The sequence below is a fragment of the Mugil cephalus genome, chromosome 2 (assembly GCF_022458985.1).
Source record: "Mugil cephalus isolate CIBA_MC_2020 chromosome 2, CIBA_Mcephalus_1.1, whole genome shotgun sequence".
In the NCBI taxonomy this organism is placed as follows: domain Eukaryota; kingdom Metazoa; phylum Chordata; class Actinopteri; order Mugiliformes; family Mugilidae; genus Mugil; species Mugil cephalus.
The window spans coordinates 10,150,004-10,173,169 of NC_061771.1; the positions used below are offsets into that span (position 1 = coordinate 10,150,004).

General features: G+C 40.3%; 2 protein-coding genes across 3 annotated transcripts; one reads left to right on the top strand and one right to left on the bottom strand.

The window, feature by feature from the left end:
- Window positions 1-44: 44 nt before the first annotated feature.
- LOC125000706 (von Willebrand factor A domain-containing protein 7-like) lies at window positions 45-17,717 on the bottom strand. The gene is made up of 18 exons (XM_047576324.1): window positions 17,563-17,717; window positions 6,814-7,000; window positions 6,214-6,350; window positions 5,972-6,116; window positions 5,787-5,880; window positions 5,227-5,355; window positions 4,690-4,876; window positions 4,428-4,597; window positions 4,166-4,278; window positions 3,936-4,052; window positions 3,676-3,849; window positions 3,456-3,588; window positions 3,226-3,378; window positions 3,050-3,142; window positions 1,813-2,084; window positions 1,575-1,708; window positions 709-868; window positions 45-601 (listed from the first exon to the last, which is right to left on the bottom strand). Exons 1-18 carry the CDS (start codon window positions 17,571-17,573, stop codon window positions 221-223), a joined length of 2,790 nt encoding a protein of 929 aa, XP_047432280.1. The 5' UTR covers window positions 17,574-17,717; the 3' UTR covers window positions 45-220.
- On the top strand, window positions 7,594-15,746 carry LOC125000718 (prostaglandin D2 receptor 2). 2 transcript variants are annotated; one of them, XM_047576352.1, is made up of 3 exons: window positions 7,594-10,112; window positions 10,301-10,336; window positions 12,982-15,746. In XM_047576352.1, exon 3 carries the CDS (start codon window positions 12,989-12,991, stop codon window positions 14,363-14,365), a length of 1,377 nt encoding a protein of 458 aa, XP_047432308.1. In that variant the 5' UTR covers window positions 7,594-10,112; window positions 10,301-10,336; window positions 12,982-12,988; the 3' UTR covers window positions 14,366-15,746. The 2 variants fall into 2 exon arrangements, with proteins under 2 accessions (XP_047432308.1, XP_047432317.1); XM_047576361.1 differs by lacking the exons at window positions 7,594-10,112; window positions 10,301-10,336 and adding an exon at window positions 10,344-12,440.
- Window positions 17,718-23,166: the final 5,449 nt, after the last annotated feature.

Sequence of the window (23,166 nt, forward strand, 5' to 3'; positions counted from 1 at the left end):
TATGGATTTCTCCTTTCACAGATGCACAAATGAAGATTTTTTTTTCCAGACATGACTTTTTATTTATGTTCATTCAAGACAACTGACATTTCATTTCATTTCAGGCGACTGCAGCAGACATTCATCAACAATTTCTTGACAATTTATTTAAGCAGGGTATCTCAACACTCCAAAGCTCAGGCACATGGTTTATTATTTACTTTAATGCACAGTGCAGACTTCAAGACCTGACAATAAAGACAGATACAAGCAGACACAACCACAGGGGCAGCGGCAGTGTCACAGTAGGAGGACCCCCAGAAGGAACAATTGAATGATAACACTTGCCCACATTGCCGACTTTATCTACAGCTACAAGCTCAGCAATCTGTGAGCAGCAGGAAGCATTGTAGTTTGCCTCAACGGTGGGAGCGGTCAGCACTGTGTGTGAGAGATTTCCACTACCCTGATGCAGAAAAAGTGTCTCTATCCCGGTGCCTTTTCCATCAGTAAGGTTAGCCGAGAGCTGCCAGTAGAAAGATCCACACTGGGACTTATCATGAGGGCAGTCATCAGCCACCACACTGGTTACTTCACACAGGGGCTGAATGAAATCTGTAATCTGGACAGAAAAGAGAAGATAGATGATTTTGTGTATGAATATGCATGAGAGTCATCAGTGTGGTTCTTTAGAGATTAGTGGGTCATGTAAAAGCCATATGTGCTTACCTTGGTAACAACAGATAATCTCAGAACAATGTAATTGGAGTCAAGACCCGTGGATGACTTGGTTTCAATGGTCAGAGTGACGTCAGTGCCTGATGGTGTGTCGGCAGGTGGTGTTATGCTCAATGTAGCATTAACATTTTCATTTGTTGTCAAGGCGAGGCTGTCAAAAGAAGAGAAAAATTTAAAAAAAGGTTACAGGAACTGGATTTGTGATGGAAATATTAAATGTGGCTGGAATGGGCTTGGTGCGGTGCTTTGGTGATGTTACTCACATGTTACTCATCCTAGCTTTTACTCCCAAGTAAAGTTTTTACAATATGCTCCACCCAGATTTGACTTTAAACCCAAGCTTCAGGAAACTGAGTTAAGAAATTATCATTGTGGAATGCCGCCTATATATTTTCACGTTGTTCATAAGGCTGAAGTTGTTTGGCTGAGAACATGCTCACAAGACTTCTTAGAAAAACTCACTAATCAACATAATTTTGATTTACCTTCAAATCTCACCATCAAATACTGAACTAGAAATATTTAATGAAGATGTCAATGACAAATCTGCTAGTTATAAGTAATGCAGTTAAATGCAGACGTTACAATTTGCTAGTCATGCATTTTTAGACTTTTTCTTGGCCTAGACTAGTAACCATCTGAAATACTCACTGGCTTTCTGGAATATGCTCAGTACCAAGAAATCTATTCCAGCCTGTTTTTGTGCAGATTAAAACAGGCTGAACTGCTGAACAGACATTGATGATGTCCATAGCCTCCCATGAGCAATCAAAGTAGTGTTTTTGCCCAGATGTTAAACTATATCCTGAATGTTGATAACATTTACCAAAAGTGTAATTTTAGATCTTTCTTCTCACCTGCTTGGGTAGGTCATGGGGTAGTTTCTGTCATTTCTGGCGCTGACGGAGTACACATCGCCAGCACCTTGGGTCATCACACTGAAGGAGAGTGTGAGGGGTTTCCCTGGCTCCGCACTGCTGTCCACTGCAGCCTAGATGTGATACAGGGTACAGGTGAAGATTTCTGACATGAATACTAATGCCCTAAAAAGTTCAGTATGGACACATAGGATGTGAAATGGAAGCAAAAACAGACCTTGATATTCACTTTGGAGACTGACATCTGGGTGGTTGACTGCCTCTGAAGTTCAGTGTTTGATTCTTTATCAGTTCCTTTCAGAAGGAGCACGAACCCGCCCTCAGGTACTTCATCAACAGTCACCAGAATTTCTCCATTGCCCATGTCGGTCATATTGCCACTGGTAACAGCCTCTAGATCAGACACTTTGACTAGGCCGATATCTTCAACTGTAATCGAGGATGGACCTTTCCTGCCCATTACTGAGAGCATCAGGGTGACAGGCTGGCCTGGGATTACACAGGGAAGAGGTGAAGAATCAATGTAGTAACAAAGAGATGAAGAAAATGAAATGACCTATTGTGAATTTAAAAATAGAGCAGTTTAAAATGTGATGTAATTATGAAACATTACTTTCAGTTTCCTTACAAATTGGCAAAAAAAAAAACAATGCACGTTAACATAAGAGACTTTATTATTTTGTTTTTCACCACTAGATGGTAATAAAACTGCACATTTTCTGCACATGCCTAGAATACACCATATTGCCACAAGTATAGAGTGACATCCCATTCTTAATCCATAGAGTTTAGTATGACATTGTCCCAACCTTTGTAACTATAATAGCTTCAACTCTTCTGGGAAGGCTTTTCACAAGGTTTAGGAATGTGTTTATATTAATATAGTAGTGATTTTTCACTCCAGAGAACGTGCCTCCACTACTCTGGAGTCCAGTGATGTCTCACTTTACACTACTTCAATGCTTTGCATTACATGCACTTGGTGTCGAATGGCTTGGATGCAGCAAATGGGCCATGGGAATCCATTCCATGAAGCTCTCTACGTTCTGTTCTTAAGCTGTTCTGAAGACCACATGAAGTTTGGAGGTCTGTGCTTGACTCTGCAAAACATTGGTGACCTCTGCATACTATGCACCTCAGCATCCACTGATCACGCTCTGTCATTTTACGTGGCTTGACACTTCGTGGTTGTGTTGCTGTCATTCCTAATCACTTCCACTTTGTTATAAAACCACTGACAGCTGACTGTGGCATATTGAGTGACGTCATTTTACGACTGGACATGTTGCACAGGTGGCATCCTATCACAGAGTGGGGACATCCTTATTTTCAACTACTATACATTGCAAGTTCACTGTGTGTAATTACCTAAATACACATAAATCAAAAATAAAAAGTTCTCTCATCCACTACTGTTGTGAAACAAGAAAACTGCTTTATTGCAGACTCTATACCTGCACTTGGGCGCCCACTAAGTACTGCATAACCTGGGTGGGGTCCCCCGAAGTGTTCCACGAAGTCATAGATGAAGGTAATAATACTCTGGCCTGGAAACACAAGCATTCACAGTTACACACAAAAAGGATTTGCTGAGCCAGAGTCTGACACTTTTAACTTAACTATATCTGACCTGTGACTTTGAGTGTGTATGGTTCTACAGAGTTAATATTGATCTTCCACGTTCCTGTGTTTTTTTCGGGGTTGAGACGAATTCTTCTCAGGTTTCCAACTGTCTGAATGGAGCCCAGTTTACCGGTGGCCTCACTGTGACTTTGGCTCACACCTGTACATATTTCGCATGAATTATTTGTCATGAACGTCTACTAGCAAAGGAGACTGACGGTGAGAACAGTGAGTTACCGGTTGGGTCGGTCAGCGTGAAAGTTATGGATGTCCCTGTGATGTAGATGGTGACATTTTTAAGTGACTCATCCAACCCGAAGGGGAACGTCTCCTGCTTCCCAGGGTTTCTGGCTCGCTGGAGAACGGTCACCTGAGGGAAAAGTCAAATGAATAGTTTAACATTTTGTTCTTCATACTGGTCAAACCTTTTTTGTCATAGTTCAAATGAGAATCTTACCAGAGCTGAAGTCGAGGTGTCAAGGATAACGTCTGTAGCGCGTGACAGCTCTTTCTTGGATACCTGGATGGCCTGTCCACCTGAGGCCAGAGCCAACTCCTTGTAGTCCTCAAAGGAAGCTGCTCTGACAGAACGACGACGTCTCCTGCTAGACGTAGTCATGAAAAATGAAACCTGTGGAGAACAGTTAATGTGGAGACTTTACCCTCAATCTCCTCAACCAAGTAGTCAATGTGAACTGAGTGTTTGTCAGCATTTACCGTTGACTTGGTGCTCCCAATGAGAGCAAGAATAATGTCCTTGAGGTAAATATCTTTGGCTGTGGCATCAGTGAAAACATAGATATGGGATGAGGAAGGAGCACCAGTGAGAGCTAGCTGGATGAATAAAAGACTGTATTTTTTAAGGGATCCATGTTTTTTTTTGGAAAATAAACAACCCAAACAATCACAATGCCTGCTCAAATTTTAAGAGTCATTCATCATAATACCTGAAGTCCTGACAGGCACATCTCAGGGGCATCACCACCACCCATTGCTGTGAGCTTGGAAATTTCACTTTTCATTTTATCAGGGTTTGTTGTCCTGATCAATGGTCCAAAATCTAGATACAAGTACAAAAAGAAGCTAAGCACCAACACTAAGCTTTGGTTCAAACTCAGTCTGCTGCTATAAAAAACAACTTCACCATCAACCATTTCATCCATCACAACTGATGTTGTTATAATCAGACTAAGATATAAGAGTTCATACCGGGGTCATTGAATGGTACCAGGATGTACTCAGAGGGCTCATCCTGTGTTCCTTTTTTGCTGTCAATGATTTCGTAAGCAACATTTCTGGCTTCCTCAATGTCGTCTGACATACTGCCGGTGGTGTCAATCACAAAGCATAGGACAGATGAGCGGGCAATCCCCATCATTCTGCAAGAGAGGAAAAAGAGACTCTTGAGTAAATGTTTGGTGTACTTTTTTTCTTTCTCATTTTTCATAATTTTCATGTCTGGTTGTCGCACCTAAGAAAGCCATTGTCGCCTGCAGCTAAGCGGATGTCCTCCAGAAGCTGGAGGCTGGCAGCTGTGGCTGCATTCACAGCAGCGTTGTGGAGGTCCAAGTTGTCAGAGCGACGTTCATCTTTGTTGATGCCTCCTCGGGGAGCTACTGTGCTAGTGAGATCATCTGCACCTCCGTGGCTACATTTACCTGGTAGACAACAGAACCGAGATGTAACACTGGGACTTTGTTCAAACTGCTATTTATTTTGCATGTGACAAAACAGCTTAATTAATTAGATTTCAGTTGTACAGCAAATTGCTGGTAATTAAATTCTTCCACTCACTTTAGGGTTTTAGTGATATTAAATGTTGTTCTTGTTGTTTTAACCTCTGTTTGAATACAGTAAATTAAATACAGAAAGTTCTTATCCGGTGTGGTGATTCTTTTCCTCCCAGAGAAGAACTAAAACTATTCATTTAATGATAGATTTCACTAGATTATTTGAATATGATCTTTGATATTTTATAATAACAGATGGGATACTAAAGTTATGATACCCTTTGGCTTGGAAGCAGAGAAGATTCCCATGTAACCAGATGTGAGTTTCTTCTCTTCCAGGATGTTGGCAAGGATTGGATTAGGGCATGCTCCAGTTTCACAGTCATAGCAGGTGGCAGTGTCCTTATCTATACAAACAAAATGCAGACAATACATGTGAGTGGATTCCTCGACCTAAAACCAAAGCCTTGGAATAGTAGTGACATTGGTTGTTTTTTGTCAACTTTGAAATAACTAGCTATTGTATTAAATAGCTAGAAAACATCTTTTAACAATTGAACAATCTACATCTTCTCATTCATTTCAATTGCTGTTTAGTCTTAGGATCCTTTGGAGCCATGTGTTGATCTGAAAATATTGTATAACCGTCAGCCAATCACAATCCAACAATCTTCAGGTCTAGTACAAAAACAAGACAACTATCTCTGTTCTTTGGTGTGCAGATATGTATGGTATAGCCCAAGATAAAGTATATGGACAATGTGTGCTTTATGACATTTGCCCAACCCTCAGAAATGGGTGTACGTCTTTTTCGTTCGGCAGTCCAGCACACACTCACCTGCTAGGTTTTCCAGAGGCAGACTTGGTATTATGAGGTTGTCGTATGGCTCAGTGTAGCCCAGTTCCACCCAGTTACTGTGGCTGTAGAAGTCCTGACAGATCATGGGAACACATGTTATGTTAGACTGTCATTACTTCCCTTTGATGTCAATATCATAGTCATTTTTATTCCACCCATTTCACCTGCAGTGTATGAAGAACTCTACCCAGTGTTTCCCTGGCAGCTTGGAAGTTCTCATTGCGAATATTAGCCTTAATGGCTACCGTGCCCTCTGTGATTAGGGCACGTCCCTCCAAGAAGGCCTCAGAGTTGAAGTGATGTGGAGCACTGAAAGATTTTCACATGTAGAAGTTTATAACATCTGAAGCTAGCAACACATTGTTGTTTTTTATTTGAATAAAATGTTTTTCTGTTTCTTCTTTACCTGTTGACAAAGTCACGGTCGACCATTCTGTTCTGGAAATAGATTTCTTGAAGGGAAGAGTGAAACTTGCTACCAGACACCTCTCCTGCAGCTGTGGGACCAAGGCAGGCCTGGACCAGTTGTTCAGGAGAGGTACCCTGGGGGTCAGAGGTAAGAGGTCACAATTCAAATAACAGGGAAAAGACTAGAAAGAGTTAAAACATTTAAACAAGAGAGGGTATGAGCAAAAAGCTGTTTGCTTAACAACGGTGCCATTAGCCTATTATTCCCATAAACTTCTCCAAGATCCCTCACTATCAATGTGAATATTATTCAACTGACAAAATACAGAAGTAAAGGCTTGGCCTTAAGAATGAAGATGTGATTGTTGCAGATATCCTAATAATAAAACCTGTAACTGCTGTTCCAGACAATAAATGCTCTTATAAACCTCTAATATATTCTGCACTGTATGTGTCTAATTTAATACAGTGAAAAGGCATATGTTGAAAAACTCATTGGTGATGAACTGTGTTTTGTTAAGTGTGTTTCTCCATGTTGTAGATGATCATGTTTCTGTTGTCTTGCACATTTTTTATTTAATCTTATCTTCAATCATACCGTAGGTTTGAACTCATGACCTGCTGCCTCGACCACCACCCGGCATGCTTCCTCCACTTTCTGCAATACAGCTTTTCTTGTAATGCTGACATGAGTGGATCCTCCACCCCCGATGGGGACAAAGGCCAGGGTGGGTCCTGATAGGGCCATAATCAGCAGGGCTATACCCAATGAAGCCATGATTGAACTACAAAGAGACAGGTTATCAGAAAAATGGTTCTTTGCTTCTTTTCCTTATATTGACAAATATTTCAGGATAAAGTTGCATTCATCTTGAGGATATATGACAAAGTCAAAATGGCCTTTTCATTAATGTGGATTATCATCAAGATACAATATATAACAATTACAGTTACAGTAACTATTAGAAAGAAGACATAACAATTTCACTCAACAATCAATTTACATATAGGACATATAAGACTTTTGTGCTTCTTCCATTTCTGGTATTTTTCACCACAAAAATAGTTTGTTCTCCCATTCCCATTAAAATTGTACAATGTGCTCAACTAAGTCTGTTGTGAAGAGTTCATAGGGCGGTGACATTTAGTACCGATTTGAAGAATGTGACACAAACCATACGAATACATTCAAATGAATGTATGAATGAAGAAGATGCATTTATATAATATGCAACGTACATTTTTTTAAAAACGTTTATTTACACCACTGTAAAGAACGTGAATTCAAATTTTAAAGATGATTATTCTACTGAATTTCAATTTATTTAACTCAGTTCAGCTGTAATAATACCAATCATACCTTAATGTTTCCCAGCTGTGATGACTCCAGTGCTTCCTAAAGGAGAGTGAAGTGATGATCTATATGCCTCTACAGCTGAATATATACAGCACTTGTGTACTGTATCAGGGAACCTGAACTCACCCACACATATACAGCTGTTACTTCATGAAAGTCAGGACACTGTTAACAGCATAAAGTCCCATTACTAGGAAAACAGGTTTCCTGTTATCCTATGACGCATCCATATATACAGAGGCATATATACATACGCCTCAAGAATGACCACATTATGAGGCAAAATGTTTGTTAAAGGTTACAATAAAGGTGAGGCATGTTAATGTATAATTGTACTAGATTCATCCTACCTCTCAAGTTTAGGGCATAGAATCAGAATGACTCCAATGGCATTATGTACCAATACAAAGTTCAGTGACTTCATCCATGTCCGATGGATGCAAATACAGTATGTATGGCTGGAATTTAGTTTAACTCTTAACTCTCAGTCCTATTTCTATTTCCTATTAAAAGTATTTCCTGTTTCTACTTGTCACCTAGACTATATGCATGATAAATGGGACAGAAAAGCTGAGCTGGAATGGGTTATACTCATAATTCAGACATTTTTACAAAAGTTTTGTCCTTATTTTCACTGCCAGGAAAGACTTTAACTTAAGCATGCATTCACATGTAATATACATATTAATTAAATGCATGTGTTTATCCCTAAAGTCAGTCAAAAGAGCAGAGAGGGAGGAAAAACTGTGCATTATGACAGAGAATAAATCTACTGTTGGTGATAAAATTGTAAAATGAGCAAAGATGTTGGGTTAAAGTGAGAGTAAGGGGTGGGATGGGCCAAGGCAAAGAGAAAGAGTAAATAAAAGAACAAAGATTGGGAGAAAAGAGAAACAAGATGGGAAAAGTTTGGAATAGTGAGAAAGAATGACAAACTCTGTAATTAAATAAAAAACAGCTAAACATATGGACACAATTAATGGTGCAGAAAGCTCCAATAGCAATTTCATCTCTGTGTTTGTAGAAAATCTTTGACGTCTGTAGCCTAATCTGAAAGTTGAAAGCATAACTCTGAGCGTTTCAGTTCCTTCCCTCCAGATGCCCTCAAGCGCCCTCAGGCTTGTGCACCTGTGAACCACCATCTTCAGGTCTTGGCCAAACTATTGTCTTGGCTATTTGCTTTGGGTTATCGTGGTACTGAAGATATCATGTCTTTATAACAGGTTTTTGTCTCTACATTTGACAACATTCACTGTTGCTTCAGGTCTGAGCTGTCTCCCTCTCCTTGTTATTGAGAACCAACCCATAGCGTGATGCTGCCTCTGCCATGCTATCACAAGGATAAACTGAGTGGTGTTTCATCAACATGCTTGGGGATCTTCTGGGAGTTGGATAAGACTGGAGAATCTTCCTACTTCCCGTCAAAGTCCTTTTACAGACTGTTTGGTAAACTGGAGTAGGTCATCACCCTCTGTGTAATTGCTCTGCAATTAAAAGCCTGATTCATAAAGTTCTGCTGTCCTTATGGCAGTTCTCCCATCTTCTCCCATCATTATCTTGGACTGACCAGTTTGTGGCCTCCCCACTGACCAAGACCCTTCTAGCTCAGTTGACTACACAGACAGTTTGTTGTTTCAAACTGCTTTCAGTTAAAGTGTCTTTAAATACTAGAAGCTATGAGTGTTTTTATACCCCTGTTCTACAGTATATCATAATATTTAACTGCAGACGTCTGCCATGAGTGGGCTCCAGTCAACATAACAATGTTTGATTTTTGAATAACAAGCAATAATGAAAAAAAAAAAAAACAATGACGATTTGCCCATTCAAAATTAGTTCTATGTCACAATAATATGCCTTTAAAAAAGGCAGGCTGTAGTCCCTCAGTTGTTTATTGTGTCGATGTGTTGCACTAGCTTTGAGTCACTTGTATTTAAGTAACCAGCAGATGTAGACGGAGACATTTCCAGTCATTGAGAGATGCTGTTCATGTTTGAACAGATTAGGACCACCTTATAAGTAATTTCGTGTTAATTTGTGTGTGTATTTGTGTGTACATGCTCTATGGTGGTTGCTGTGTATCGTCATCAGACAACCTCACAGTACAAGTGTGTGGGGAACAAGTTCACACAAGTCCATCTTTGTCATTATGTCAGTCACGTAGGACAAATGTTGACATATCACAGATATCATATTTCTAGTTCTGTTACTTTCATTTTTATTTTAGTTTTTGTTTTGCTGTTTCCCCTTTTGTATACCTCTTTACTTTCCCACACCTATTTCAGTATAAGCCAAATTTGCGTAACGGCTGAAACAATCACTCTCTTTCATCAGTAAAGCAGTCAGCATACAGGGAGGAGCAAAGGCTGGTATGTCTGTGTGGATGTGCTACAGTGGGCGTTTACAGGGCGTGAGGACTTTCGAAAGTGACAGATTTGGAGGGATGCGCGTCTCTAATGGAGAAATGGCAAGACACACAACAGGACTTCATGAAAGATTCTGACTTTCCCCGTCCTCTGTGATTGTAACCAAACATCTAGGTGAGTGTTTCTGATATGACTAAAACCAATCGTGTTTTCAGCATCTACTGCAACAGCTGTTGATTCTGACTTTGGGCGGTTTTGATCTATGTCTCGTATGTGTTAAGCAACTGTTAATGTATGTTTTAAGTCTTTATTATATTTCATTGTATACAGTTTTATTTTTAAAAGATGTTCTTTTGTTACAGACCATCATCGCTCTACCTCTGCTGTTCTAGCAATAGGTATGTTTCATGTCTATTCTTTCACATTTAAGTCACATTTCACTCTTGTGTGGAATCCAGTCTAATGTGATACTTTCGGCATCAACAGCTCTTATTTTTTGAAATGAGGTGCAGGATCTTATCATGTTGTTCTTTTGATTTGTGTACACTTGGTTGTCTGATAAGAGTCCCAGAATGACTCCTGCCTTTGCTATTATTCAGATTTTGTTTGTATAGTGGGTTTGATTGCGTTCTGTGGTTACCGTAACAGCTTTATTTTATGGTGCTTTAGACTATGAGGGGTTTAAAAGAACCGGCCCACCTACATTAATATCAATGACTTAATATAACTTGGGGATGCTTAATAAAATGCCAAATGAGTGTTTATAAAATGAGATACCGGCAAAGCAACTAATAAGTATGTACAGTCTGATACAGTGTAGTGCTTCTAATACAACAGTCAGCCACACTGAGGAATACAAGACTCTCTGTATGAAAATTACTAAACCACCCAGCTTATCTGTTTACTGAATCTCCCTGTCTTTTTCACCAGCTTGGTGCAAAGTTGCGTGTGGCCTGTGCCTCTCATATTGTGGGTATTCAAGTTCTCAGTATCTGATTGTGGCCTTCTCAAAGTTTTCTTCTAAGCACGGACGGTTCACGCTATTTACTGTACAATTATCACAAACATCAGTGGTGTGTCTCATATAGTTACTCATATGTCTGTAGTCATGTGCCGACATGGTGCCACATTTACCTCATCCAGGTCTTCAGTGCAAGGCATCTGGCTAAAATGTGAAAATACTTTTGAACTGAGAACCTTGAATGTTCACATTTTTGTCATGACTTGATGTAGGCTACTACTACCTTACATCGGAATAAATCTAACATACCGTACGTCTTACTCCAATTCTTACTCTGTAAACCTAGTAAATTAGATATTTTACTGCATCGCCTGATAAATGGTCTGGAAAATATGCCAAACAGGTCAAATTTGTGTAAGACTGGGATATCAAAATGGTTCTCAAATTCAAATTCTTTGTAAATTTGTAATATTTGTTCTTCAGCCTGTAGATCTTGGTTTCCTGTGCATGTGCACATCAGCTGCATAGCTTATCCTGCTTGTCACTTTTATTTGATGAAAACGGTGGCATACATTTACACTGCAAGTGGTTTCTTGCAGTTTGCAGCTGCTTTAGTGTTTTATTATCTGCCACCGACAAGATCTTTTGTGAAGCACCCACTGTTTCAGGGTTTTATCAGATTCTTCTCAGTACAACAATGAGATAAGCTTTGCGTAATTATCAAAACACTGACTATATTTTCATAGCTGAGACTTAGAACCGGAACTCAACGTGTCCTGCGAACACTTTGGCACGCAATCATTGTCAGCTATGCAGACCGTCGCAATCCCAGATAAGCCCTTGTCATATTTATGTCCGACAAAACGCTGGTTCCCCTTTTCCTCGCTCGGCGTATGTAGTTACCCAATGGTTGGTATGTGGCTGCAGCGACAGGCTTTGACATGTTGCTTGTTTCTCTTAGTTTTTTTGTTGTTTTTTTTTGTGCACACCTTCTGAAATGAGGCCATTTCCACATACTTTTGATCAAGTATCACTTTTTGATCAATGCCGCTTGTAGAGTAGGTCATGAATGTACAGTTGACAAACAAAAAAATGGAACTATCAAAAAAAGGTGCATTTAAAAAAAAATAAATCAGACACAGTGATGATGCTGATACTTTATCACTCCCTTCCCTTTATCTCTCCTTAATGTCAGATGGTAAGAAGACTGGTAAGAAGTTATAAGAAATGGATAAGAGGAGGAGAACATCCTGTGTGGTTGGCCAATCTGTCACAGGCCTGTAATAAATACCTCATTAAATGCTATTAAGTTGATAATTGTTGTAGCAACATAACATAATTACTAATAGTGAATCTATTTTTTTTACAGTATTATTCTTGGCAACAGACATCTACTGTGTTCTGCTGTGACTCATTTTTAATAACATCTTGAAGAATTACATTTTTATTGCCAAATAAAATGTGAAACAGTAACATGTCTCAGTCTTCACAGCCCCCTTCAGGGCGTGTTTTGGGTGCTGTGCCAAATGCACAAGTGAAATGTGAGTATTTTGTTCCTGACTTGGTAATCGTGTCAGGTTGTTTCCCAAAGTCCTCGGCTTAATTACATTCACTGCAGTTTTCATTCAGTGCATTTAACAATGTGTCGAGAAAACTGTCTGTAATGAATGGTTTGTAATTGATCAGTTCAGTCACCGTGGGTGAGAAATGGAAGTGATAATCTACAAGCAGGAGCTCATATGCCTTTCATAGCATCCTCAGCATCATCACAACGTCTCATCATTTTGAGTGAAAAAACTGAAAAGCTCCGGCAAAAAAATTTAAATTTTGCCAAAACCTACAAACTCTCTGACTGTTAAGTTTGTGAGTTACATAATTCATATAAATAACATTAGAATCACAAAAGGCGGATGTTACTGAACCTGTTCAAGTAATTCTCAACTGCCTATGTGGCAGCCTGTTGCACCTGTAACAGACAGAAGGGGTCATGCACAAGAGGCTTGTGTGCGCCAGTATATGTCTGCTGCAACCAAAGCTCTGATCTTAATTACCTTCATATGTCTTGTTTCCTTCTTCATTTAGAACAGAGATGTCAAACTCAGCGCCCAACTCAAGCGTCGTGCAGGAACCACTTTTATGTCCCCAGCTTCAGATCATGAGGAACAGTACAAGCAACAAAAACATGCAGGTCAATTTGACAGTGGTTTGCTTCCATGGTCTGCTCTCCTGCATGGGGATTTTGGAGAACGCCCTGATCATCTGGGTCGTGGGCTTCCGTCTGAGACATCGCACTGTGGCCTCCGTCTGGGTGCTCAACTTGGCCATTTCTGACTTCCTGGCCACTCTGACACTTCCGCTCTTCACGACCTACCTTAACTCCCTACATAGCTGGGAGATGGGCAACCCGCTTTGCAAAGCACAGGCTTCCATCTTTTTCTTCAACATGTTTGTGTCAGCTTTCCTGCTCGCCGCCATTTCACTGGACCGCTTGCTTCTGGTGGTTAAGCCAGTGTGGAGCCAGAATCACCGATCAGTGACGGGGGCGTGGAAGGTGTGTATATTGGGCTGGCTGTGGGCAGCAATTAACACACTGCCTTACACCCTGTTCCGCTCAGTGATTGAGACAAAAGATCAGAGGAAGCTGTGCTATCACAACTTTGCCTTGTATTTATCTTCTGATGCCACACTGGACAGAGAGTGCAACTTGAGGCAGACAACCACGGCCATCTCCAAGCTGCTGCTGGCGTTCCTGTTCCCCCTGGTGGTGATTGCTGGGAGCTACATCAAAATAGGTCTGAGCCTGAGGAGCAGGCACATGAGGAGGAAGCAGAGTGTAAGCAGAATAGGCGACACACTCATCACATCAAACAGAGAAACAAGGTCAGTTTTTGTGGCCACAAAAACTACCCACTTCCTCCTCAAGCCTCAAACAATCTCGACAGAAAGTACCTCGTCTCCAAACACGTCTAATGAGTCCAGTCACAACCAGCTGTCACAGAGTTTCACCAGAATGGTCACATCGTTGATCGCAGCATTTGTACTGTGCTGGGCTCCTTATCATGTCTTCTGCCTGATTGAAGTGACAGCCCAATATAAAAGAGAAAATCTCAAACTGGTGCAAGTGGGGCTGCCCATAGCAACAACCTTTGCTTTCTTAAATCCAGTGCTGAATCCCATCCTGTACGCCTTCAGCTGCCCACACTTCTGGGTGAGAATACGGCAAAGTCTAGGAGCAGTCTTTGACGGACTGGTAGAGGAAGGAGGGGGCTTACTGACTGTCCCAGGCAAGGGCATTAGAGCTCATATTAGGCAAAAGAGCAGTAGGGATGTAGACCTCGCTACGCCGGGGTCACAGAAGAATTCATATGCGCCCTGTCAGACACCCATCCCATCACCTTTGCTCCCTGAACGCCTCAGAGACAGACACATAGATCATACAGGATGTTCAAAAGTTTACGTGGAATGAGATGGCTATGAGATGTGTTAGTTCGATGGAAGCCCTTCAGGTTTGAATATATGCCTTTGGGCCAGACATATTATATCTCAAAATCTATTTGATTCATGCAAATAAATTTTAGACAGACATTTGTTAGCCCAAAGGTAAAACCTTACTGACTTTTGCTTTTCCTCTTGTGTCACTGGTGATGTGATTTATGGACATAAATACAAATATCTCAAAAGTTATTGAATGGTTTGTTACATGTTCCCATCCAGTTCCATCGTTTGGTTACCATTTCTGGCTCACGGCTGCAGTGGTATATTTAATATCTTTTATGGTTAAATAGATTGAATTGCTGTTATCATCATATGCAAATATGAAACAAGGGACATTTAGTCATTATGACACGGAAGTAAAGTATCTTAACATTTCACGCATGGACCTTGTTAAAAAGCAATAAACATACAAGACTTATAACTATAAACCTTCATAACATATAAAATTACATTTGTTTTTCACCAGCATGGCAGACTACAGACCTCACGTCTATCTGAGCTGGCACTGGTTGAGAGGCTGACACAGAGAGACAAGTGCACACCTACAGCACCAGTTTGTTTGCTTGCCTGCAATCTGGCTGAGCACCTGACAGGCCTCAGGTAGAAAGGCCCCAGCTTTTAACCAAGAATCTGCAGACAAATCTGACTACAGTGACAGAGCTAAGCACTACACTTGCTTTCGTGCTAACTGTCACAATATGCTAGCAAGCACCAATGCCAAAGTAAGATGTGAACAAGATAAAAACTATACCATTGCTTTTGTGAGCAGGCTTAGCGTGCTGATATTAGGATTTAGCTCATATCAGCACGCTGAACTAACAGTAGTTCAACTGGATGTACTAGCAAAGTTTAGTTTACCTTTGTAGTGAATTTTCCATGGTAACTTTTATGAGGTCAGAGTTTCTGTTTGTCCATTAGATCAAATACCTTTCTGTTATGTAAAGATAAGCAAATATCAGCACTTGACTTAGTCATTTATGGGTGTTAAGTTAAGCTTCATAATGTCCTTGTTGACTGTACATTATGCATCTATGATCCTATACCAATATTTTCACTTTGACAACATGTAAATATTTATTTTTCACTGCACTGAATGGCCCCACTCATCGCTCTAAATGAAAATTCAAGTTTTGTTTTGTTTTTTACCTCATCGACTTGTTTTCTCAGTCCCTTCAATTAACTTTTACTTTCTTATAAAAGTTGATTTCTTATAAGGCACCAGTGACATGAAGGTGTGTCTTATCTCATTGAGAAGTGCGTGCATATGCCGTGCAAAAAATAATCATCATCTTGTAAAATATTGTGTAGATTTATTAGCCCAAAATATTCAATAAAAGGAAAATCAGACCGTGGCAGACAACTCCAGCACACAGGAATTTTCTAAATCACATAACGGACCATTGGAGACGCTTCTGCCAATTGGTTGCTGTTGCTGTACAGAGTCTGCCCACAAGAGGGCAGTATATTACTGATCACATACACGCTCATTACACGATGGACTCGGATTATATTTCTCAGGTCCTGTAATCCAGGTGCACTTTAAATCTGGACCACTGAACCACCTTTCTGAATGATTGGATTTAATCATATCTGATATCCATTTTGATTGACCGTCTCATCATCACCATCACATTTGTCTGGTTCCATCACACTCAAGTGGACACACACACACACACAGTGAGTGAGGTATAATGTAGGCCAGAGCGGCATGGGATTACCATGGAGGTAGTAGTAATTTGGAGAGAATATTAGAGAGCGAAGATCCAGAATATAAAGACAGAGCAGGATTAAACCTGACGGGTCAGACTGACAGAGGAAGTTCCACTTTCCTCGCAGCCATTCACTTCTAGCAGATTATCATTCCCTCCCTCTCTCCCCCCGGTTAGACCACGTCTCCATTCTTTCTGCACATTTCTATGGACGTACAGTGATCCCTATTAGTTTAAATTCATTTGAGGTACACACTGTAACAAAAGAAAACAAGAGGAAGGAGAAATTAAAGAAGAAAAGAGTATTGACCGAGGTTGACATTTCATTAATTGATTTCAGAAGCAGCAACGGGAAAATAGGAGTCTTTAGTCAAGTTTTCAGTGCGCTTTAAATTTAGCTCACAACATAATAAAAATGTAGCGTAAGTAAAATAAGGGTGGATCCTTGTGTCCTTTTTGCTGAGTGGTCTTAATCTCTCCTAGTACATTTCAGAAAATGTCCCTAGAGAGACATGAATGGAAAAATAATAAAGATTAGTGTTTGTGCTGGTGCTCAACTGCAGACAGATGCGATAATGAAACAGCAGGAGGATACTGACCACATAAGATGTTGAAAATGATATAACCAGAGAGATTATGTGACGAACTGTTAGTACAGATGAGTGATAAGGGGAGAATGAGAGGCAGAGTTGAGGGGGAGGGAGATAGATATTGCTTCATAAGGGTTTAATGCACTGCTGCTGTACTTATAGCTGACAGATGCTCCTAGAGAATTAAAGCTGGTTGTGTGGCAGTAATTTTCTTTGACCATCATGTAGGAAATGATACACTCAAGCACACACACACACAAGAGGAAGCATTAGAGCAGCAACTGAAAAATCTTTTTGAACTCGCTTTGAAATACTCGAAGTGAGTTTATCCACGTTCTTCAGTTTTATATTTACACTATGTTCATTCCACAGCTAGAGTTAACAGCTGCTTGACCAATTAAATGTTGTACAAAAAATCAAAAACATAGGCTCAGCCGCACATCATGTGTTGCTGCAGACTGAAGCCAAATATGAGTCCAGATGGTTTAATTACTCATTTGAAGTCTTACAGAAAAAAAGTCCGATAGTTTACAAGAAGAGAATCAAACTCATTAATACACAGCATCGCTATCCTGTTTGTTCCACTGATTTTTCTGATGACACTGTAACACTTTTAATACACTTGGCTGATAATATGTTGAAGTAGGATTGTAAATGCAATTTAAAAGTTAAATAAAATAAAATTAGGTTTATATACTATTTTGAAACTGTGTTATTGTAAGTTTACTCAGGTGACAAAGGGAGTGGATGTGATAACAGATGATGAATTTGTTTCCTCTTTATATAGAGTGTGTGTGTGTGTGTGTGTGTGTGTGTGTGTGTGTGTGTGTGTGTGTATATATATATATATATATATATGTTAAACTTACCTCTCCTGCATTCCTCAATGACACCAGGATACTTGTCTCAGAAACTTCATGAATCGATTTCAAAACAACGCTGGTGTGTCAGAGCACAAAGACTGATCTTACAGTTCCGAAAGCAAACTACTTCTGCTTCCCTTTTTATAAGAAGGACCTTGAGGAGTGAAATCTTAGCACGCATGTGTGCAACAATATTCTAGGTTACAGACCATGTTGCAGCATGTCAACCCCTCTCTTTTAAAGGAAACGAAAGTGACCTGTTAATACATTTCCTGCTTTTGTTACCACTGAACTCTTCATCGCACAGTCAGACTTTCTGGGTATTTCCGAACTTACACTGCTCCTGTACAACTTGTGGATTACCACATATTGTTACCACATATTGACTGATATGTAGATTACAGTTACCTCAAGATTCAAGATTCCAAGATTCAAGATCACTTTATTGATCCCCACAGGGAAATAGTTTTGTCCAAGTCTCAAGCAAACACAGAACATAAATGTGACCAGACATAGACATAATAGTATGAGACATAAAAAATAGAATAAATAATAAAATAAAATAAAAAAATTAGTGTAAGAATAAGCTAGTAAGTTACCAGAAAATATTCTGAAAATCAGTATTAATTACTGATGACTTTATAAAGTCTTAGGTTATAGTCAGCATATGCACTCAGGACTCAAGAATAACAAACATTGTTTGGAATAAAATAACACACAAGATGTGAGGTTGCACTGTATAAAACAGTTGCGCGCCAGATTGATTGAATGTACACTGCTTTAGAAACTCAGAGACCTTGGAAGTAGATATCATCACATCTGAGCCGGGAAATCTTTGCTGAGTAACAGTCATATGATGATTTTGTTGTTCTGCTAAATGTCACTGAAGTTTGACTTCACTATGGTTTATTGGTTTGAACTCATTCACTTTTGTTAACTTTGGATCAAATAGTCGCAAGTTTGCGTCCTCCCATGTCTGTGGCTGAGGTGCCTCGAGCAAGCCCCTAACCCATAAATTAGTCCCTAGATCCACTGTGTTAATGAATGGATGAGTCAAATCCAGATGAAAACAACCGGACAAATGCTACTTGTTAGCCGTAGTCCCAAGGTACAACTACAAATACTCATATTAATAACAATTACTTATTATACATATATTAAAATCATATTATAAAATACATAAATAACATAACTAACATCTGATGCCACGTGTTACTTGTCACACCATACCAAATAAGGCCGCAACAACAAAAACACACAGGGTTCGATGTTATTGCCCACCCACCCATTCACTATGGGCACTTTTCATAGGAGTCGATCTTTAAGAAGCCATCTTGATATGAAAAACTCATCCATCTAGTCATGAATTTCTGATTTTTTCAATTTTATACTTAATCATTGCAAAAGCTTATTAGGTAAAGTCGTTACTAACAAATCGGAGTCTGAGGACCAATCTGAGTCTGGCAAGTCATGAAACGTTCCCCATACGTTTGAGCATGGCTAACAATATTCACACATTTATTGTGCAGCCGCATTTATTCTGTCCATGCAAACATCAACCAAACAACTGTACAAAAACCCTTCTTTCTCTGTACACAGAGTCTGAACATTAGGCTTTGTTCCACATACTGTACCTGCATCAAGACTGGTGCATAAGCAATTACAAAGACCGCAAACTTTATCTGGTGAAGCCCTTGCTTGTGAGAAATATTATTAATGAATCTCTCCGCTGCTGTCTCATAAAAGTCCCAAATAATTAGTTTTTAATGCCAGTGGCAGTCATACAGCATCTAGATCCATAAGAGGCTTACCAAAGTGTAGCATCATTTAGTATCATTTGCAAAGTGTCACGTATCTGTGGTCTGTGTTACATTCTGCGTTTCATTTGACACAATGGTGCATTTCAATAAATAGATATTTACCTTGTGTTGTTTCCTCTTTCAAGTTAAACAGATTTCTTAACATCAAGGCCTTTGGCAAGAAGGAACCCGTATGTCAAACTAGAAATGTTGTCTCAGTAGTTCTATCAATAATAGAGAATCCAAATGTCTAGTTTTCACCCATCCAAAAACATTTTTATGCATATTTTATTTTTTTCATTACACTCTGAAGATGAAATACAATAAATGAATCACTGACACACACCACAAAATGAACTTTTTTTATTTTATTTTATTTTTACCCATTCTGTGCATCCATTTATGGCTAAAATGTTTGTTTTGTTTTTTTTATCTACTCTAATGTAGATCAGAACAGCATGGCCTACTACAATATAATTGCAGACACTTCACTTCACTTGTCAGAGCATGAAAGCCACATTTGGTGTTATGTGCCAGGCAGCCAGGTATTCTGTGTGTTTGTGTCTCTCCTCCCCCTTCCCTATAAGTTGTGTTTTTCAGGCAATGGCTGCGGGGAAGCTGCTCACCTGTGCAGACAGGTCTCTGACTTAGATGAAGAAGGGCAGAAATTGAGAAACTGGCACCTTTTCAGACAGCTTTCCACAGACAAAGCTTGGATGTCAGTGAAAATATAGCTCTGATGCCAACATTTAAAGAGACAGAGGTCGACTCTTATTTCAGTGCATTTGAAAGAATTGCAACTGCACTAGAATGGCCAACAGATATGTGGCCTATCCTCCTGCAATGCAAGCTGGTTGCTAAAGCACAGGAAGTTATGTCCTTTAGTCCTTTAAAGGATAACTTGAACTAAGTGCCTCACTCAAGTGCAGTTATTCAGGGTGTTGAAATGGGTTTCGTACGTGCTTCTTGGAACAAAGTTCACCATCAGTCTCCTTTAATCAGTGGAGGTTTTTTGAGGTTGCTGTTCTTCCTGTGTTGCCCATTAAAAGTGTTGATTTCATCCTTGGCAATGACATAGGTGGAGACAAGGTTGTTCCTGTCCGTGAGGTGCTGGACAGACCTGATCTGAACCTTGAGTCTGACAACATAACCCAGAACTCTGATTTCTTTCCTGTTTGTTTGATAACCAGAGCCCAGTCAAAGAAATATGCTGTTGACTTGTTGACTTTTGTTTGACGCCCCTGAGGCTGTACAGGAGGCGCTAGGTTCCAGTCCCACTAAGCTAGTGTTTGGACATGAGGTCCGGGGTCCCCTAAAGGTCCTTAAAGGGCAACTGGTTATGCCGGAGAAAGGAGTCAAAGGTATTTCTGAGTATGTTACCAAGCTCAAGGACTGACTCCACCTAGCCTGCACTTTGGCTAGAGATGCCAAAGACCTCTTCCCAGATGAAGATGAATCAAAGAGCGACTGTCCACTCCTTTCAACCGGGTGACAAAGTTCTAATTCTCTTGCCTGTTTCTGATTCAACCCACTCGACTAAATTCTCTGGTCCTTATGTTGTAGAGAAAAAACTCAGTGAGACGAACTATGTCATCAAAACCCCTGACCGCAGGCGCCGGTCCAGACTGTGTCATGTCAACATGATGAAACAGTACTGCTCCAGGGAGAATCGGAATGCGTCATCCACGGCTCAAGATGTGCAGATCGCCGTCTCACCTATGGCTTCCATCTCAAAGGTGAGCTCACTTGACGATGACGATGGGTTGGTGATGCATAGTGCTACACCACAGGGGGCTAGGCTCAGTAATACTGAGATATTATCTGATTTGTCCCACCACTTGTCTCATCTCTCTGAGGACCAGCATTGTGATGTTGAGAAACTTATCCGTGATTTCCCAGGTCTGTTCAATGACATTCCCTCTCAAACTTCTGTTGTCGTTCATGATATTGTTCTGACAAAGCCAGTACCAATCAAACAGCATGCATACTGGGTTAATCCCACACAGAGGGAAATAATGAAAAAAGAGGTCGACTATCTCCTACAGAATGGATTCGCAGTACCAAGTTCTAGTCCATGGAGCTCCACTTGTCTTCTGGATACAAAGTCTGATGGAAGTCCGAGACTCTGTACCGACTTTCGCAAGGTAAATGCTGTAACTGTTCCAGATGCACATCCCTTTCCTCTTATTGATGACTGTATTGATGAAATTGGCCCAGCAAACTTGTCAGTAAACTTGACATGTTAAAGGGAAACTGGCAGGTTCCTTTAACCCCACATGCTTCAGAGATTTCAGCTTTTGTAACCCCTGACGGCTTCTTCCAGTACACTGTGATGCCCTTTGGTCTGTGCAATGCACCCGCTATTTTTCAGAGGCTAGTAAGTAAGGTACTGGGAGGTGTGTCAAACTGCAGAGCATATCTGGACGACATTGTTGTATATTCAGAAGATTGGCCTAGCCACATGGCTACATCGAGGGAAGTTTTCACCCGTCTATCCAGTACATCTCTTACACTCAACTTCGCCAAATGTGAATTTGGAAAAGACACTGTGCTTTATTTTGGGCAGCAGGTAGGTCAAGGACAGGTACGTCATGTGTTTGCCCTGCAACATTTTGAATTTTATCTCGGATCCAGTGTGAAGCCTATTCAGGTTTTCACAGATCATAATCCTCTTGTGTTTCTCTTCAGGATGCATAATCACACCCAACGTCTCATGCGCTGGTCTTTGATCATTCACAGCTACTACCTTGAAATATGTCATAAAAAGGGGTCTGAGAATGTTATGTCTGATGCCTTGTCACGTACTTGGTAGTTGTAATGAATGATGAATGAATATGTTTGAACTTGGGTGGGGGTTTTACGTGCCAGGCAGCCAGGTATTCTGTGTGTTTGTGTCTCCCCTCCCCCTGCCCTGTGTGTTGTGTTTTTCAGGTAATGGCTGCAGGGATGCTGCTCACCTATGCAGACAGGCGGTGTGACTTATTGGATGATTACCTCTTCTGCTGGCCTATCACAACAGAGGAGACGCCTTAAGATGGAGGTCATCTCAGGCCTTCGGCCTCTTTCTCTTGACTCTTGATTTGGCTGTTCATGGTTTTGATATCCTTGTCTCTTTTGGTGCTCTTTCAGAGATGTGTGTGTTCAGGTATGTGTGGGAGGTTTTTGGGACTAGGTAAGAGGGGGAACCCTTTACATTTTTGCACTCAGGTAGATGATTATTGTTATCGCAATAGGTTTATTGGTTGTGCCACCGCTGTATTGTTTTGGGGATAGTCTTTTGGTAGACAAGCTAGTTTGGCCTTTCTTTCTTCAGAGGTAGCTCAGACAGGCCTTCTTTTGTTATATTACTTTCATTTTGTTTGGCACAACCACTTTGTCTCATCCTCCCCCACCTTGGCGTGTTTTTCTTGGTTACAATAAATCACGTTTGTTCACTTCCACTGAGACTTGTTTGTTTTACTGGTTGTCGTGTTATTGTCCGTCACCTGGTTTTACCAAGTGGACGTAACATTTGGTAAAAGAAAAAGAAAATAACATGTTTGTCTCGATTCTGTTCCACAGTAAACCAGGACATTTCCTGGACCTTGAATTTTAAAGCAGCTAAATTCAGCCATAATTACTTGCATTTGTTTTCTTTTCCTTCTGTGACGGGTCAAGTTTGAGTGATGTGCTGTATGTGAGTAATGTGATCTCCATTTATTCTGTTTCTACATTTAATTTGGTCTTCACATTCAATCTGAAGTGACACATTTTCATTATTTACTTTCATTTTCACGTCTGCGTGTCTACACTGGCTCTGTTGGAACTAGTC